The sequence below is a fragment of the Grampus griseus genome (genome assembly GCF_964374135.1).
Source record: "Grampus griseus genome assembly, chromosome: 12".
Lineage (NCBI taxonomy): Eukaryota > Metazoa > Chordata > Mammalia > Artiodactyla > Delphinidae > Grampus > Grampus griseus.
In genome coordinates, this window is record NC_139006.1 from 65,474,452 (window position 1) to 65,494,020 (window position 19,569).

Sequence of the window (19,569 nt, forward strand, 5' to 3'; positions counted from 1 at the left end):
TGGGAATCCACCAAGGATGAATTATCACCTGCTCTACGGTCATCCACAGAGAGCAGTCCAGGTGTCCAACAGGTCTCCCGGCAGACACTGTCATTCAGCAACCATGAAAACTTCCCATGAGATGGAGCAAATTCATTAGTACAAGCCCAGCATCCCTGCAGAAGTTCAGCTAGATACCCAGGTCCTCCAGATTCAGTCATAGAAGGAGACACAGAAGGAGAAGAGAACAGCAGGAGCCCTGGAGCAGCAGCAAGAGAACTGGTTCCAGCACTAGTTCTGCCACTCATGAGCTTGGTGACTCTGGCCAAGCCCCTCAAGGTCTCAGCTCTCAACAGCCCATCCTTCCACACTCCTTGAGTTTCAAGTGAGGAGCCATGAGATAGGGAGGTTTTTAAAAGGCCTGAAAACTAAAGGGCAACATAAATGTGAGTGTCAGAAAGAATGTTAAAGATCATTTTGAGCATTTGGGGCAGAGCAATGGAAAGCAAGTCTTAGATGCACAGGACTGCCCTGCCTGTTTCAGGTTGTTCCAGACTCCTAACCAACATCCGGTCAAGGCAGTAACCCACTCAGTGCATTGCCCAATCAGCACAGTACTGCACACTCCCAGCCCAGCTGTGCCAAACAAAACTCCTACACACATTTCCAACTGCCCCCAAGAAGGAGGCATAAACCCATCACCTGTAAGAAGGGGTGATCATCACACTCTACAGGTTCTTCTTCAGACCAGATCTTCAAATGCTCAGTTTCCTCGGGGTTAGATCTGAGAACTTTTCTCAACAATCTCTCCCACGATGACATCATCCACTCCCAAGGCTTTAAGTCCCACCTATAGGCAAAGACCTCTCACCTCCATCATAGACTCAATAACTAGATAGCTTTATTTGGATGTCAGGGGTGGGGGATCCTGAATGAAACAGTTCCCAAATAAACTCATTTTCAACCCTTCAGAGTGTCTCTCCTAACTCCCTTCCCCCATCTTCCTGGTCTCATCAGATAGAACTTCTATCTACCCAGTTTCCCAAGCCAGAAACCCAAGAATCATCTTTTCCGGGGACGCAGGGTATCAAAGTGGTCAAGAGCACAGGGTTTGGAATTCGGGGGCCCAGGTTCATATCATCTCTGCCAACTGCCTGCTATGTGCCTTAGGCAAGATGCATGACTTCTGTGGTTCCGCTGACAAACCTATGAAATTTAGTTAGTGCTGCAATAATGATTAAGTAGTGCTCATACATCACTTACGATCTTAAGGAACATTCCGTGTTATCATGCCTATCAATAAAGTAGGGAAATATTTTTGAGATACACTAATAAACTTTTTTCTCTTTTACATTTCTTTTACATGGCATTCTCCTTCCTCAACTCAAAGGATTAATTTGTCTCGGGAGGATTAGGATTGTTATAACAGGAAGGCGAAGACAAAGGAAAAGTGCCCAAGTTCACCTTCTGACTGTCAGAACATGATTTACGATTATGTTAATTGTCTTGGTAGCATGGTAATTGTCTTGAAGTTCCCTCTGCGGCTGTGGAGAAATGAACTAAAAGTGTGTTAAATTTCCATTCCAAAATCAAGAGCCAGGCCTGGGGGGAAGTGAACATCAGTTTCAATGTAAATCACAGACAAAGAAAACTCAGGATGTGAAGTGAGGGGAACCGGGAGAGGCTTCTGATGCGACGAGAAGAGCCTGGAGGAAGGCACACAGTGGCACCAAGGGAGGCAGGCAGTGTCATTTCTAACCTGGGCTCTTTACCCCCCACTTCCGGCCTTAGGGGAACCCTGGGCCAGCCTAAGGAAGAAGCCAAGCCTCAAGGGGAAAGCCCAGGTTCAGCTTTGGTATCCTTCATTTAAGACTGACAGCATGCCAGGACTGGTGGAAGAGGAAAGGGGTGAATCATAGGATGATGATGACGGAAAGCAGAATTTGCTTCTTATTCCTCAAAACTTAGAAGTGTCTTCCAGACGACTTCTTCAAGAGCAAACCACTCATTCTCTTCTTACAGACTTCCTAAGTGAGAAACTCTGCAGTGTTTTGTGAAACAGTCACTTTGGCTTAGTACCATGATAGCAAGGACATCTTTGATTAGTTCTAAAAACAATGCATCATCAGCCCAACTCAGAGAGAGAGAGGAAAGAGCACAGGAGAACAGGAAAACCTGGATGCTAAAATGGACACTGCCACCTAGCAATGTGATCTGGACAGGGTCTACAACCACAGTGGGTGGGTCTGCAACATACTTCACAATGGTTGTACCTAACTGTGATCATCGTCCAGGCCACAGTGTGGATGTATTTTGGTTGACTCATCAGTCATCGCAGCAAGAAACTATTAGTAAATTTCTATTAATGCAGCCCCCAAGTATTTATATCCCAGGAGAACAGGAGATGGCCACGGACTCCTTCTCTGGTCACTCTGGATCTACACTCTTGTCTTAATTACGGATGCCACATTTCATGGGGTTCACTGAAAAACTGGAATATACTCAAAGGAAGTCAATCAGAATTCTGAACCGTCACATGAGGAACACTAGCCAGACCAGGAAGAGTCTAACTTAGAGGAGAAAAGACTAAAGTGCATTCCCAGACCAATCTGTTCTGGTGGCTGCTCCAAAACGAGGGTGGGAGTAAGTGACAGCAGGATATCTGCTCACCTCTGAGTTTCAAACAGTGCAATGAGGGAGACTAGAAGTTTCCAGAAAGACTGGGTACCATAACATTGAAGATGCTGAAAAGGAACCCCTATCCCAGAAGATCTGACCTCAAAAGCCTTCCAGCTCCAAGAAGGGAACTCTTAGTTATTCTATGCATTTCATGAACATATACTCTGCAAAATAAAATAAGAATATCTACAAATACAAGGAAGTAAAATGAACAGCATTGTAGAAATGACAACCTCATACAACTGGGAAGAAAAATCTCTGCTTTGGATTGCTGAGCTAGAATTCCTACACATCAGGCAATTATGATGGATCAATATGTGCAATGATAAATGGAATAAAACTCTAGGAGCCCAACGACCCAGTGGGGAAGCAAAACCACGTGGAGTGAGCATATATCGATCCCCAATATCTTAACTGAAGACTGGTACTCCACATTTAAGCTAAACGCAGCTAGACTCCACACAGTTCACACACCTATATTAACAGGTCCCCAGTAACCTCTCAGTAACCACACCGTTAGGGGTACAGTACTGCTAGCTACTAAGTATAACTAATCGGAAGCTGCTGGATACTAGGATGTCCCCCTGCTCTTCATCCCTCTCTTACTAGGTACAAGGCATTTTCTTCTTCTTCTTTTTCTAAAATTTATTTATTTTATTTATTTTATTTTTGGCTGCATTGGGTCTTCATTGCTGCATGTGGGCTTTCTCTAGTTGCCATGAGCAGGGGCTACTCTTCGTTGAGGTGCGCAGGCTTCTCATTGTGGTGGCTTCTCTTGTTGTGGAGCACGGGCTCTAGGCACGTAGGCTTCAGTAGTTGTGGCAGGGGGGCTCAGTAGCTGTGGCTCGCGGGCTCTAGAGGGCAGGCTCAGTAGTTGTGGCGCACAGGCTTACTTGCTCCATGGCATGTGGGATCTTCCGGGACCAGGGCTCGAATCCATGTGCCCTGCCTTGGCAGGCGGATTCTTAACCACTGTGCCACCGGGGAAGCCCTACACAGCATTTTCTAAAAAAACATCCCACACTTCTAAGTACTCTTGGTACTTGCTCTTCTGAAGAACGTTAATTCCCCTTTTAAACAAAAGGGACACCTTTTTAAAAGCAAGTCATTGACCATGAGGCATTTTCTTCTGTAGTTCTGGGAATACAGAGGACCGAATTAATTTCCATCACCTTTTGGTGTAGGTGCCCCTCCTCTGGCTTCCAAAATCATTGATCTATGATGGGGACAGGAGCCAGGCGGACTCAAAAAGCATTTGCTTTTAAATCTGCCCACTGTGCTTCTAAAGGACATAAACACAGGGCCTTCTCCTGGACGTGCTGCATGGCCTGCAGGCTTTCTACAACGTTACCTGTGCACAGAAGAGTCCCTTCACTTCCCAACACTCTGCTGTTGACAAAGACCAGGTGGATCGCCTGAGTTACACAGGCGGTTTCAGCAAAGTTCTCAACACTGCTTCACTAAGACAGCACGTGGAAGTGTTTAGATCACCACCTGAGCACCATCTGATTAACTCAACCTCTGGGGGTGAGGCCTGGCCATGGCTAGTTTGGAACCTCCCTCGTGATTCTCCTGTGCAGCCAGGGTTGAGAATCACGGCAGGAAAAGCTAGGCATCTGCTACATTTGGAGGATCCTCTACCTTCTAACAGGCTTTCAAATTCTGTAACTTCTTTCTTTGATCAAAGTTCACTCTCAGAGCCTTAAGTCATACTGAGATGCTGAAAGCAACCAAGCAGAGCTTAAAGGCTAAGGAGACAATTAAAGCTTGTGACACGGATTCTTCTTGTGAGCACCAGCTCTGAATCCCCCAAATCATAGAGACTCATCTATTCTAAAAATTTCCCAAACGCCTGTCAAAGACTTACTCCTTTCTGAATCAGTTGTAGAGCTTTTTAAAGAGATAATTTGGTTTCACCCCTGAAATTCTGGTTCAGTAAAGCAGGTGTGTGTGTGTCTGGCGGGGGCGGGGGGGGGGGGGAATTCTCTCCATGGTTCTGAAATGGAGTCATCTGGGGTAACCTCTGCTTACTCCCTCCATGGGCAAGGCCAGTACTAAAATTCAATTCTAACAATTTATCTCCATTATAAAGGACCTCCCCAAGGCTTTCTTCTTTTTCTTTTTTGAGACAAAACACTGTCCACTGTTATATGAGAACCTATGTTCTGATGTAATCAGAAAGCTACTAAAAGAGCAGTGCTCTTTAACTCAGTCTAGGAAAGTGACACTGATAGAGGAATAATGGCCATGTTTTCCTTATATGTCTCCTATGATGGGGATGGCTTGCACTGAGCCAGCCACCTTCTCTCACCTTCTTTCCACGGTAGCACACCAATAAGAACTATGGGGCCAGGGGACAGATTTCCTCTGGGGACCATGAACTAGTCCACAAAGACAACTGCATGTATGGGTGTAGACACTGCCCTGGACACGAAACTAGTCCTCTTTCCCCTATTAGGAAAACTGTGAGCGAGCTGCCCCTGAAGTATGTATTCGTCAATGACTTTCTGTGCTACTGTACTAATACACTGTGCATATTATAAGAGGTACACCAACAGAATTTTAAACCTTAAAAGATTGTGAAAAATAAAGTTCTAATATTTTCTTCCCACATGCCAGTGAATCTTCCAAAAACCAATGTGCCCCAGCAGACCGTTGCTCTAACCAACTGATGCACCACCGCAGGGACCAGAAGTGACCGAGTCTCACTTCCATCCACTTGGGAAAACCTGTGTTTTGTTTTTGTTTTTTTTTTTTTTGTTTTTTTAACATCTTTATTGGAGTATAATTGCTTTACAATGGTGTGTTAGTTTCTACTTTATAACAAAGTGAATCAGTTATACATATACATATGTTCCCATATCTCTTTCCTCTTGCGTCTCCCTCCCTCCCACCCTCCCTATCCCACCCCTCCAGGCAGTCACAAAGCACCGAGCTGATCTCCCTGTGCTATGCGGCTGCTTCCCACTAGCTATCTACCTTACGCTTGGTAGTGTATATATGTCCATGCCTCTCTCTCGCTTTGTCACAGCTCACCCTTCCCCCTCCCCATATCCTCAAGTCCATTCTCCAGTAGGTCTGTGTCTTTACTCCTGTCTTACCCCTAGGTTCTTCATGACATTTATTTTTCTTAAATTCCATATCTATGTGTTAGCATATGGTATTTGTCTTTCTCTTTGTGACTTACTTCACTCTGTATGACAGACTCTAGGTCTATCCACCTCATTACAAATAGCTCAATTTCGTTTCTTTTTATGGCTGAGTAATATTGCATTGTATATATGTGCCACAACTTCTTTATCCATTCATCCGATGATGTTTCCATCTCCGGGCTATTGTACATAGAGCTGCAATGAACATTTTGGTACATGACTCTTTTTGAATTATGGTTTTCTCAGGGTATATGCCCAGTACCGGGATTGCTGGGTTATATGGTAGTTCTATTTGTAGTTTTTTAAGGAACCTCCATACTGTTCTCCATAGTGGCTGTACCAATTCACATTCCCACCAGCAGTGCAGGAGTGTTCCCTTTTCTCCACACCCTCTCCAGCATTTATTGTTTCTAGATTTTTTGAAGATGGCCATGCTGACTGGTGTGAGATGATACCTCATTGTAGTTTTGATTTGCATTTCCCTAATGATTAATGATGTTGAGCATTCTTTCATGTGTTTGTTGGCAGTCTGTATATCTTCTTTGGAGAAATGTCTATTTAGGTCTTCTGCCCATTTTTGGATTGGGTTGTTTGTTTTGTTGTTATTGAGCTGCCAGAAACTATAAAACTCTTAGAGGAAAACACAGGCAGAACACTCTATGACATAAATCACAGCAAGATCCTTTTTGACCCACCTCCTAGAGAAATGGAAATAGAAACAAAAATAAACAAATGGGACCTAATAAACTTTAAAGCTTTTGCACAGCCAAGGAAACCATAAACAAGACCAAAAGACAACCCTCAGAATGGGAGAAAATATTTGCAAATGAAGCAACTGACAAAGGATTAATTTCCAAAATTTACAAGCAGCTCATGCAGCTCAAAAACAAAAAAACAAACAACCCAATCCAAAAATGGGGAAAACTGTTTTTCCGGCCTCCACCACATGCTCAGTTAGTGATATCAGGCAGGCTGTCTCTCAAGCAACTGCCTATAAAAGCAATCGAATAATCACTTGGTTCCTGCAGTGTATTGTATTACTTTCCTTTTGCTTAAGCTTACAGATTCCATCACCCAAGGGCAGTGGTGTCCACATTCTAACACTGTTCTAGGAGCTGCTGAGCGAGTAACAAACAGTGCAACTTCACTTTAAGTTCAAAACTCAAAGCTGTTGGTTTTCTGTATATGACAAAAAATAGGTTTAGACATAGTGCCACTGATGCTGTATTTCCTCTAGACAGATGAGCAACAACCTATAAACTTCTTTAATTCTAATTTCAAACACAAGCCTATAAATCCAAAAGAACATTGCTAATCACGTGGAATGGCCAGCCTTCTACTATTCCCTTGGGCCTGAAGGACCATCTGTTCTCTGAGGGCGACCTATAAAGGAAATCCAGCTCAGCCCTGATGTCTCCTTCCAGCACTTCTTTCCTTTGGACACTATGAAATGATAATGACATTACTTATCAAATCATCAGTATTATTTATCACCAGATTATCACAACCACCACTGTATCAGACACTTACTGAACACTTACTCTGTGCCAGAAATCATTCTAAGCACTTTTCATTTATCAACTAATTTAATTCTAACAATCTGGTGATTTAGACACTATTTATCCCCATGTTAAAGACGCAGGCACTGATGCAAAATAAGGTTAAGTGGCTTGCCAAGGTCACACGGCTCCTCTGTTCTCAGAGCCAAGGCAGTCCTGTCCCTGGACGCCGAGCCGCTGCGCTTTACGGCACCTTCCTCTCCTACTAAACTTGGGCACGTGAGCACATGAGGTCCACGGCCACTCTGTCTTTCGGGAAATAAATGTAAAGACACGCAGTTAAAAAAAGAGTAGCTAACGTGGTGTGAAGGCATTAGCATGATGTAAACAGAAATGTCATTTCGTCCTGCTAGGCTTCATATTTTACCAGCTTTTTTTCACTGAAAATTATTTCAGACACCGTGTAAAACGAAATCTTATTCACATGTCAGCACCACTATGAATTCTGAAAGCAGCCCGTGTGAGGTGACGAGTGTGACTCTGACAGCAGAACCAGGCTGGGTAACGACAACGCGGGGGGAAGCTCGAGAGCGTGTCCACTGGGTCCTGCCCGGCGCGGGACGGCTGCTCAGGGGCCGGTTATCTCTTACAATAACCCGAGGACGGAAGTACACACGACGATCCTCTTGCTTCAGCTGAGGAAATGGAGGAACTCAGGTGAAAGAACATGACCAGGTGAAACACGGGAAGGAAGCAGTGAGGCTGGGCTGCTAACTGGGGTCTGGCGTGCCCACCTCCTCAGACATGAGCCCCTGAAAATCACGCCTGACCAACCTGGTGCGCACAGGTTTTAACACAATTTAAAATACAGGTAAGGACCTAAGTTTTTATTTCTATTAGATTAAATTATCAGTTCTTAGTCAAAGAACTGCTCCCAGCATGTTATAGCAATCCAGCCGGGTTAACATCTCCTCATCTATAGATAAGGACGGAAGCAAAAGATCTGTTAAATTTGCACATGCATCAAGCCAAGGAGACTTAAAATATCAAATGCAATAATCAAGACTCAAAGAGATATCCTGGAATATTGGAACACAGGGACAAAAGGTGAAATTTAATACAGGTAACTCTGAATCCTGCTCAGCATATAAAAAATCAATTGTGCAAGCTGCAGAATGAGGGAAACATATCTTAGAAGGAGAAACTTTTCGAAGTTAAGGGAATATTCATTACCTGGATCATGGTGATGGTTTCGTGGGTGTACGCATATGTCAAAATCTGTCAGACTGTACGTGCAATTTAATGTAACTGCACTTTCAATAGGTGCAGCTTATTGCTAGCCAATTAAACCTCGTTACAGTGGTAATAAAATAATTCTTGTGCATATGTGGGCAGGGGGAGGGGAAATAGGAATTTGACAGCTTGCAAACTTAGTAAAAATCAGCAATATGAAATGCCTGCCAAGTCAGTGCAATTGTCGGCTCTGTAACAGAAACTCTCTGTAAGGAGGAACTCTTCGCCTCTCCTGGCAGACCGCATTCAGAGACCACAGACATCAGAGAGAAAGACCGGATGGTGTCCAGGGGCGACCCACAGTGGGAGAGGGACTGAAAGCTATGCTCAGAAGGAATGGCTGTGGGAGCCAGGATGCTCAGCCAGAGTCGGGAGGGGGCTGCCACGTGTAAGGAAATGCTCACTGTCCTGTGTAGCTGCTCAGGACAGAGCTCAGAGCCACAGGTGAAGGCGACTGGAGACGAGTGGAGTGCTGCGTGATGGAGAAATTCCCGACGATGAAAGCTGTTAAAAATGGAACACGCTTGAGAGACAGAGCTACGTGGACTAGGAATGGTCAAGCAGCACCCAAAGGACCAGTGGCGGGGATGCGGTCTCCAGTGTCCCTACAGCTTAGCCAGTTCCTACCAAATGACCGCAGGCCCTTTCCTAACATGACGTCATTCCCCAGGTAAGATAAAAAGTGGTTACTAACAAAATGAAGTATCTTTCAGCTCTATGATTTTTGATATGGGACTTGACTATTAGTAACATTCATGACCTCTGCAGTGTCACAGAAGTGATCCAGTCCTATTCTTTTCTAAACTCACAATTTTAAAAGGAGATGACAATGTACACTTACCATCAATTTCTTTTAACACAGGGATGTCATAATTAGCCACATTCACTGCATACTTAACTTTCCCCTACACTCAAATCTAAATAATATAACTAGAATTTTAAACAGGGTAGGTAGAAATATAAAGAAACTATACAGTCTAAGAGATTATAAAGGATCAAATGATGCTATCGACCTCGGTGCTGGGGCACCCCGTGGGGAGGGAGAGGGGTGTACAGGCATGGCTGAGCAGGGGGGCATGGAGAGGAGATGAGGGAAGCAGGGAGGAGTAAGTGCAGGAGAAGAGCCTGGGGAAGACAGCACCCTGGGAAGAATCTGAACAAAGGGAACTAACTACCCAGGGCATGTTCGAGAAATGAGATAATGGCAGAGAGGAGACAAAGTCATTCCTGTGTTCAGACATCTTGAACATCTCCTATACCTTGTCCTAAAGCAACCTAGCCCTGACCCGAAATCATAAGGAATGGGAAGGAAAGCAAAACTGCAGCCAAAAGTCAGGGCTGAATGAAGTCACAGCTTCAGACTTTACTGTAAAAATCCAGGAAGTCACTGCTCCCTAACCACTGACCTCCCCAGCGATGCCGTCACTTGTGTTCAACGACAGCCAAGGAAGCTGTCCGTCAGCTTTAACATCAGCTCCCCCAATTTTTATAGCACTCAACGGGTTTTAAAGGTTCCTCATGACCTCTCGCAGGTCCAAATCCCTCTCTGAGGTGATGCCACTATTCTCCTTAAAGGGTGGACTCACTGAGAACCACAGGCCCCGAAGGGTTTGTGCATGGACACACAGTAGGTGGGAGAGACATCGCCAGGGACAGACCCCTGGACACTCCCGTACAGCAAACATCTTACAGAGAAACAAAACCTGGCTCTGCTCTCAACACTGAAAACATGAGGCTCAATCAGAAAGTACTTCACATCCCAAACTTCCCCAAACTATACAACCCAGAATAATAAACTACCTTACATCAAAAAGGAAGAAAGAAACTGACATCATTCTAGTTAAAACTTGATCTCAAAGCAAAGTGTGAATTTCGGTCACCTACGTGCAGTTCTTTTTTTTTTTTTTTTTTGCGGTACACGGGCCTCTCACTGTTGTGGCCTCTCCCGTTGCGGGGCACAGGCTCCGGATGCACAGGCTCAGCGGCCATGGGTCACGGGCCCATGTGGGATCCTCCCGGACCGGGGCACAAACCCGTGTCCCCTGCATCGGCAGGCGGACTCTCAACTACTGCGCCACCAGGGAAGTCCCTGCAGTTCTTTTAAAAAATTATTTTCCCAAAGATCCAAATTCCACAGAGTCTGCAGCCCAAAAGAGATGCTGAAATCTCCTGAGTCCGTTCTTGTCTATCCCAGAGTATGCCACCCCAACGACCAGGAAGATAAAGTTGTCAATTCTATTTTTTCTTTTTTGACCTCTGAAGATGGAAAATGTAGAACTTTCTCATTACCTCTCTCCCTCTGCAACACATCTCCACAGTCAGGATTTCTCTTGGAGCACTCCCACAGGTGGGGGCAGGTTTCAATCGGCTGCCACAGGTGGGCCGAGCTGCACTTCCCCTCCCCGGGACCCCAAACAGGAGCGGTCCCATCTTTCACTATTAGTCACAGCTCAGCAGCACCGCAGAGCCAGATGGAAATGTGTGTGTTCTATTACCCTGGCTACCCGAGCAAATGAATTTGCTCTACAGTGTCCCCACTCTCTTTCAGGAAAGAACACAAAAGGTAAAAAAAAAAAAAAAAAAAAAAAAAGGATCAGACCTGGGGAGCACAAGAAGGTGGCCCACTCCTACCAGCAGAGCTACAAAATACACCAAAACTCTAATCTCACTCTGGAATTTAGACACTTTTGAAACATTAAGGCAAAAGGTCTGTCCTTCGGTCCTCATGGTCCTGAGGACCAGAGTTTGCTCTGTTTTGGGAAGACTACCTGGGGCCAGTCGACAGGCACCAGTGATGGAGGGAGTACAGCTTCTCAGCAGGTACAAAGGGCTTCGGGGCAGAGACCGGGTCTGAATTCCAGCTTCAGCATCTACCATCAATCATTACACAGAGGTCATTGAAACAGGCAAGGTATTTCCGCAAGAATCTAAACTACTCATGAGAAGGTGTTCTCATCCTTGGAAATGGTATAGGAATATGGAGAGAAGGAAGCGATTTTGAAATAGGGCCCATCAGAGAAAAATTGGTCTTTGAACATCCCTTGTGTCATATTATCTCTTTATCTAACAGGCTCTAAAATGTATCCATTGCTCTAGGCCATCATTTCCCAAAGAGTCCTTGAAGACAGTTTTGTGTCTAAATATGATTTGCAAACCCAGCATAATGCATCCCCATCGTGGAGACTGGAGACTCCAGAATGCATGTCAACATAACTACCCCGAGAAGCCCCCTGCCTTGAAGGGTCACTTGATTAATCCAGGGTTTCCAAGAGTCGTCTGACCATCTCTGTACCCTTTGATAACAGAACACGCTTTTCTCCCAAAGTTCACCCCGGCCTTCAGAGGCCTCCACCGTCTGGCCACCCTGCCTCTAACTGTACCGTCCACACACCCCCGACGCAGACGCACTTACCACATAGGTTAAGCTTTCCTGGGTGCTGGTTCCCTAACCATGCCTTTTGTGAATAATAGCTTTTTTGAGATATAGTTCACTGAACACACGATTCACCCATTTAAAGTACACAATTCAGTGGGTTTCAGGGCATCTGCAGAGCTGTGCACCCACCCACACAATCAGCTGCAGAAAATTTTCATCACCCGCCCCCCACCGTCGCCACCACTTAAAAAAACAAGACATCCTCATCAGCAGTCACTCCCCATTCCCCTCAAACCTCCAGCCCTAGGCAAATACTAACCTACCTCTCTCTACATATTTGTCTACTCTGGACATTTCATGTAAGGGGAATCGCACAGTACGGCTTCTTTTATGTCTGGCTTCTTTCACTTAGCATATTTTCAAGGTTCATCCCTGTATCAGTCTTTTGTTCCTTTTCATGTACCAAATAATATTCCACTGTATGGCTATAACCACACCTTATCCATTGGTCAGCTGATGGATATTTAGTTTTTTCCCCACCTTTTGGCTACTGTGAATAATTCTGCTATGAATGTTTGTGGATGAGGTTCTGGGTGAACACGTTTTCATTTCTCTTGGGTACATACATAAGAGTAGAATTGCTGACTCCCGTGGTAACTCTGTCTAACCTACTGAAGAACTGCTGGGACTATTTTACAAAGCAGCTGCACCATTTTACATTCCCACCAGCAGCGTATGAGGATTCTAATTTCTCCACATCTTTGCCAATTCTTGTTGTTATGTCTTTCTGATGACAAACATCCTAGGGGGTGTGAAGCACTATGTCACTGTGGTTTTGTGACCGCACTTGTTGATGCCCCACTGTTAGGGTATTGATCACTCTACTCCACCCACCTAGAGTTCTGCTTCTCACTCTACACATCCTACCAATTCATCAAGATCCAGCTTAAATGCTACAGTTTTCTTGGCCCAGGTGTGACAATCATCTCCAAACTCAATTCAAACAACGCCGAGCATGGCTTCAATTTACACTTCCTGCAGTTACAGGCTTTTTGGCCTACTGTGTCCTCTCTCTCCAACCAGACTAGACTGTTGGCGCCTTAAGAAGTGGGGAGTGGTCTCACATTTCTTAGTGTTCATTCGGGAAGCAGCCTATCAAATAATTGACACTTCACAAACGTTGGCTGATATGACTTAACACAGGAGATGAGGCTGGAATCAGGGGAGGTATAAATGAGGGAATGGGCATTTCGGATCCTGAACAAGGGAGGAGCAGAAATAAAGCTGCGGTCAGTCTCCTTTCTCACGGGAACTATAGTCTCTTATGTGGAAGACAGAATTCACGAATTTGATGTTTTATACTAGCTTAGCCTTTTTATTCACTGTGAATCTCCGCTTACTCTCAAGCCTAGTCTTGAAGTCAACAGGGATATAGGGACAATGAACCAATCATCTTGTTATTGTGTCTCCTCAACCTTTCCATCCAGCACAAGATTCTGGGTGGAAACCTAAGATGGGGATGAAGGTCTGGATTTATCCCTTCGAGCTTTGACAGACTCCTCCCACACACTCAAAGCATCAAGAATTGGAGTGTCCCAGTGTGAACGACATGAAGAAAGAAAATCCAGTCCCCAGTGAATCAAGAGAAAGAACTGCTGAGTCCAAGGCCAACTGACTCACAGTCACAGAAGACTGGGAGTCATTAACTTCAGTTTCTTGTACCTTTATTTTGCCCAGCGGTTATGGAGGCTCAGATTCAAAGCAAACTGTGTTAGACTGTGGCTACTTGATCCACAGAACAATTATTTCAAAAACTGCTGATGAGTCAGGAAGAGCACAGTACAGTTGGCAAGTATTGTTAAATGAACGTGTTCTAGTATTCAAAGTTGACAGAGAAGGCCCATAATGGAAATGCAGCAAAAAACCGTCCCTGCATCTGACCAGTGGGTCTCCCTCTTTCCCTGCAAAGATTCTGCTGGGGCTTCTAATATGCCTCTCAGATCAATAGCAGGAACCATGAGCTGCTGACAACAGAACTTATACAAAAATAGCTCCTCTCTCCTGTGGCCACGTGTGCTGGCCTTATGCTTCTAATGCACATTCATGAGCAAAAACTGCACAAGAATTTCAGCAAAATTATTTGGCTACCCTAGGACTCAGTGGGTAAAACGAATAAACCTTAGCACTTTAAAGAAAATCCTTGAGGAAGCAACTCCTTGTCCAACTTTAACATCCAAACCCCTTAATCATCAAATGCATTACCATAGGCAAGATCATATCACCACACCCTGGATGCCCACACCTGCCCTTTCCCTCTAACAGGTGTGAACAAGGACCCAAACAAGTGAAATAACCCAAGAGCACAGCTTCCGGCACGGAAAGGAAGGGAGGTATTTAATCAAAAGGATCTATGGTATGGATAAAAGTGGAGGCTAGATGTTTCTCAAAGCTGTAGGGGAGCCTCAAGAAGTCTGATAAAGAACAGCAACTTCTGATACATCTAAGTGCAACTGGCTAGAAGAGGAGAATGGAATGAAAAACAAACATCAATGACATCCATGAAAGGACAAGTCTCAGGGAGCTGGCGGAACTTTTAGCATGGAAGGAAGTCGTCAGAACCAGGCCATACTCACCTTCCATTTTAGAGCCATAAAGAAACCATCCATAAAGGAGGAAGGATAATCTTCTTCACATGAAGCAAATGATGACTTGGTTTAAGTGATCCTCCCAAGATGTAGAAGCCTGTCCAGACCCCAGGTCCCCCTCCACTGTGCATACACCTGAGCGAGGCCGTGTGCTGCATCACGCTACCCCTCATCCTTCTCCACACATGATCTGACCTTGAACTTACACTTCAGTCCAGAGGTGTGTGCCTCAACAGCTTACCAAGCTAAGCGACTCCAGGTCAAGCCCTGATAGCAGATGAACATAGTGTGCGGTCGCTTTATGGCATCAGAGAGATCAAAGGTCATGACCATTTTAGCTCCACAATCTATAACATTTGGGAGAAATAAAATGGTTTTAGATCATTCTACTTATTATATTGCTGTTTTCCAATCACTGCTTATATTGAATACGGTCACTGTGTATCCATAAGGAAACAGACCTTTTACATACTGATCTCCACAGCCAGCAATAAAACATTATAAGTTAGTAAGGAAACTTATATAACAGTCTTTCCTCATGGAAATTTTCATTGGGCTGAAAATTACACCCTGATATCCACCGAAGCACAGACCACCTTGAGTGGGATTCTTTCTCACTCCTCTCACTAAATTAGCCTAAGCAGCCCTCCTCCCCACAAAGGACTCCTACCTTTCCTGCTAGCTCTGTAAGATATTCTCTAGAGGTGGCAAAAAAGATTTAGCTGAAAGGATCCAGCATTTTTCTGTTAATTGGAAAAATGCATTTCCACCAAAACTTTGGTAAAACTCTCTTTCCCTATACTATATGTTGACAGTTCAAGACCAACACTGTGGTGGTTAATTTTATGTGTCAACTTGGTTAGGCCACAGTTCCCAGACATTTGGTCAAACATTAGTCTGTTTGACTATGTTTACTGCTATGAAGGTGCTCTTTTCTAGATGAAATGAACATTTACATCAGTAGACTTGGGTGGGCCTCACCCAAGCAGTTGAAGATCATAAGAGAAAAACATTTGACATCCCCACCGAAGAGAATTCTGCTAGTAGAAAGCCTTCAGACTCAAAATGCAGTATTTTTCCCCTGGATCTCCAGCCTGCCAGCCTACCCTGCAGATTTTGGACATGCCAAGCCTCCACGATTGCATGAGCCAATTCCTTAAGATAAAAACCCCTCTCTTTACATACACACACACGCACGTGCGCGCACACACACACTCCATATTGGTTCCGTTGCCCTGTAGAACCCTGACCAATACACTCACCTAGCCCACCTTCTGACGAAACAGACCTGGACCTATCTTTCAGAGTTCGAAAATCAGACCTGCTTAAGTGCCTAAACAGAACTCCACTTCCAGGCTAAAAACCCGAAACCACGATGCATAACTGCTAATTTGAAATTTCTGTATCTGCCCCGAATGCCTGGCATCTCAAGAAGTTGTCAGAGTCCTGGTTCCTTCAAAAGGGAGCCTTCAGTGAGATCTGCAAAATGAATGGTGATGGTATAAAATGGATTCATTACACCTGGAGGGGAGGAGAGAAGGCCAAAAGAAAGTCAAGGAGAGATGACACACTAGGCATTAACTGCATTGCTCAAAACTGAAATAAGTCTAAGGAGCCACTGTTCTCCAAGCCAAGGCTCAGGTTCACAAGAAGACGACGAAGACATGAGGAAACGTGGTAAGAAAAGAACCTGAGCTGGTTTGGCTCCCAAGACTCTTCCTCAATCCCAGAATCACCACTCCACCACTGAGAAAAGGCAGCCGAAGAAGGCAGAAACTCCCTTTTCTTCCCTCTGACTCTACCCAGGAGGACTTCCGGGCTGAGGTTATTCTTACCTGGCCATCTGCTTGTAGGCTTCCTCGGCCACAGCGAAGATGTGAGGGTCCATATCCCCCATGTTTTGGCCACTGTAGGCATAGATGACATCTTGGCCATAGATTGGCAGCTGTTCGTAAGGATTAATGGCAACAAGCACGATCCCTGCAAATAGAAAATGCAGTCAGTTCTGAGAGCACGACGGCCTCGTGACAAGAGCTTTACAGGCCCCTGTTCATGTACATCAGAACTAAAGAAGGAAAGAGAACAGAATGAGTCTTAACCAATCACTCAACTAAATCTAGATGTATGTGTTTATCAGGCACTCTGCTAGGCCCTGATGGAGAAAAGAATGACAGGCCGGGCCTCCAAATGCCCTAGAGCATGGAATAAGCATAATATGCACGGGGACGTGCACACACACACACAAACACGCACGCACAAATGCTCAACAAATTGAATTCATAAAATACACATGTACAGAGTGTTGCAGGATCAGAAAGAAGAGGGTACTTAACCCAGCCAACAGGTGTTAGGCTTAAAAAAAAAATCTCAGAATTAAAATCTAAAAGAGGGACTATTAATTTCTCATTTGTATGTGGGCTGTCTTAACTAAAATACAAACAACTTGTGAACAGGAAATACGATTTACACATCGTAATGGCAAATCTCGGCTCAGCCGGTTACTTTTTATTTATTTATTTTTTAACATCTTTATTGGAGTATAAATGCTTTACAATGTTGTGTTGGTTTCTGCTGTATAACAAAGTGAATCAGCTATACGTGTACATATATCCCCATATCCCCTCCCTCTTGCGTCTCCCTCCCACCCTCCCTATCTCACCCCTCTAGGTGGTCACAAAGCACCAAGCTGATCTCCCTGTGCCGTGCGTCAGCTGATTATTAATTGTGTGACTTTGCCAAATTACTTAACCTCTGAGTGCCTTAGTTTCCCAGACTGCAAAATGGGGATAATAATTGCATTTCCCTGGTTATCCTGAGGGTAAAATGATTAATAGAGAGAACATTCACACCATTCAGACTTGCACAGTAAGCACTGAGTGTTGGCTATTTTTTATTGTCTCACATCACACTATATCATGCATTATCTTTCACTCCACTGTTTTTCCCATCTTGTGTCCCCAAAAGGACATATTGCAATGGTGGACTCAATAACTACATGTTGAATGAAGAGTTAGCAAATCCTCTCACCCTGAAGATCTTTTACGGAAGGGCAAGGTAAATTGATATTTGAGAATGTGAAGAGCGAGAAAAAAAACAAATTCAGTATTCAAGATAAGACAAATTCATGCCTTTTTCTTTCACATAAACATATTCTGGATCTCAAGGGAACCACTGATGGGTACAAAAAATGTGAGCTTTTCCAGTCATCTGGGGAAGAGAAGGCAAGAATGCAAAGGGTCCCTGCCAAGATGGGAGAGCACCTACATTGTGCTCCCTTCTGGTGTGTGAAAAGAAGCACAGTCAAGAGAATGAGAAGACAAGCCACAGACATATCTGATAAAGGACTGTTACCCAAAATACACAAAGAACTCTTAAAACCCAACAGTAAGGGAATAAACCATCTAATTAAAAAACAGGCAAAAGACCTAAACAAACACCTCACCAAAGAAGATACAGAGATGGCAAATAAGCATGGGAAAAGATGCTCCACATCGTAAGTCATTAGGGAAATGCAGACTGAAACACCAATGAGATACCACTATACACCTATTAGCATGGCCCAAATCCAGAACACCGGCAAGGTCAAATGCTGGAGAGGATGTGGAGCAAAGGGAACTCTTATTTCATCACTGGTGGTAATGCAAAAGGGCACAGCCACTTTGGAAGCTCCTTATGAAACTAAACATAATCTTACCATATGATCCAATAATCACACTCCTTGGTATTTAGCTAAAGGAGTCGAACACATATCCACACAGAAACCTGCACGTGGATGTTTATAACAGCTATATTCATAATTGCCAAAACTCAGAAGCAACGATGTTCTACAGTAGGTGAATGGACAAACTGTGGTACATTGAATAATGGAATATCAGTGTTATAAAGAAATGATTTATCAAGATATGAAAAGACATGGAGAAAACTTAAATACATATTACTAGGTGAAAGAAGCCAATTCGAAAAGGCTATACACTGTGACTACACCATATGATATTCTCTAAAGGCAAAATTATAGAGACAGTATAAAAACTCAGTTGTTGCCAGGGGTTTAGTGGGGAGAGAGGGACGAACAGGCAGAGCACAGATGACTTTTAGGGCAGTGAAACTACTGTTATGATACCATAACGGTGGCTACATGTCATTATACATTTGTCTAAACCCGCAGAACACACAACACCAAGAGTGGCCTAATGTGAACTATGGACTTTGGGTGATAGCGATGTGTCATTGTGGGTTCATCGATTTTAACAAACGTTTCACTCTTGAGCAGAATGGTGATAGTGGGGAACGCTCTGCATGTGTTGGGAAAGGGGTTATATGGGAAGTCTGTGTACCTTCCACTCAGTTTTGCTCTCAGCCTAAAACTGCTGTAAAACGTAAAGTCTATTAAAAAGGGAAAAAATACGAGAGAGAAGGAGAGAGAGAGAAAGAAACGTGAAACTTAATAAACCACGTTGCCCAAGTAAAGAAGAAAGGGCAAGGAGAGGAAAAAGATAAAGACAAAGTCCTCTCCAGATGAAAGTTTTCCTGAAAATACAACCTGGAATGAAAAATAAGGCCCAGAACTGAGAAAAACTCCAATTAATAAGAGAATTCTCCAAGTCATTCGCCGTAAAAACAGCCTCTCGTGTTCTACTGGTTATTGAGAGTTGTCTAAAACCCTAATTCATCCCATTCAAATTTTGATATTTTACTCTGAGGTCACACATTTTCCTAAAATGTCTCAGCCCCCTCCACAGCAGGTAAGAGTGCTTCTTGATGACTTAGAATTCTGCGCTACATCAGTCACTCTGAAGGCTGAAGCTGGAAGAGCCAAGGTACGCTTGGATAGATGCATGCAGACACCCGGACCTCTCTTAGAAGGGATGCCTGTAAAAAGCGAAGCTGGTGGTCATTTATCCCTTTCTCCAAAAACGGAGATTTTCAAAAATCTTTTTGAAAAAAAA

The 19,569-nt window shown here is 44.1% G+C and overlaps 1 protein-coding gene across 1 annotated transcript in view; it reads right to left on the reverse strand.

The window, feature by feature from the left end:
• MYO5B (myosin VB) overlaps positions 1 to 19,569 on the reverse strand; it is a gene marked incomplete at its 5' end in the record, with an annotated part of 386,267 nt that overhangs the window by 189,174 nt on the left and 177,524 nt on the right. The window contains one exon of the mRNA XM_082667157.1: positions 16,459 to 16,603. Within this exon, the coding sequence (XP_082523283.1) occupies positions 16,459 to 16,603 (145 nt within the window). The remainder of the gene's footprint in view (positions 1 to 16,458; positions 16,604 to 19,569) is intronic.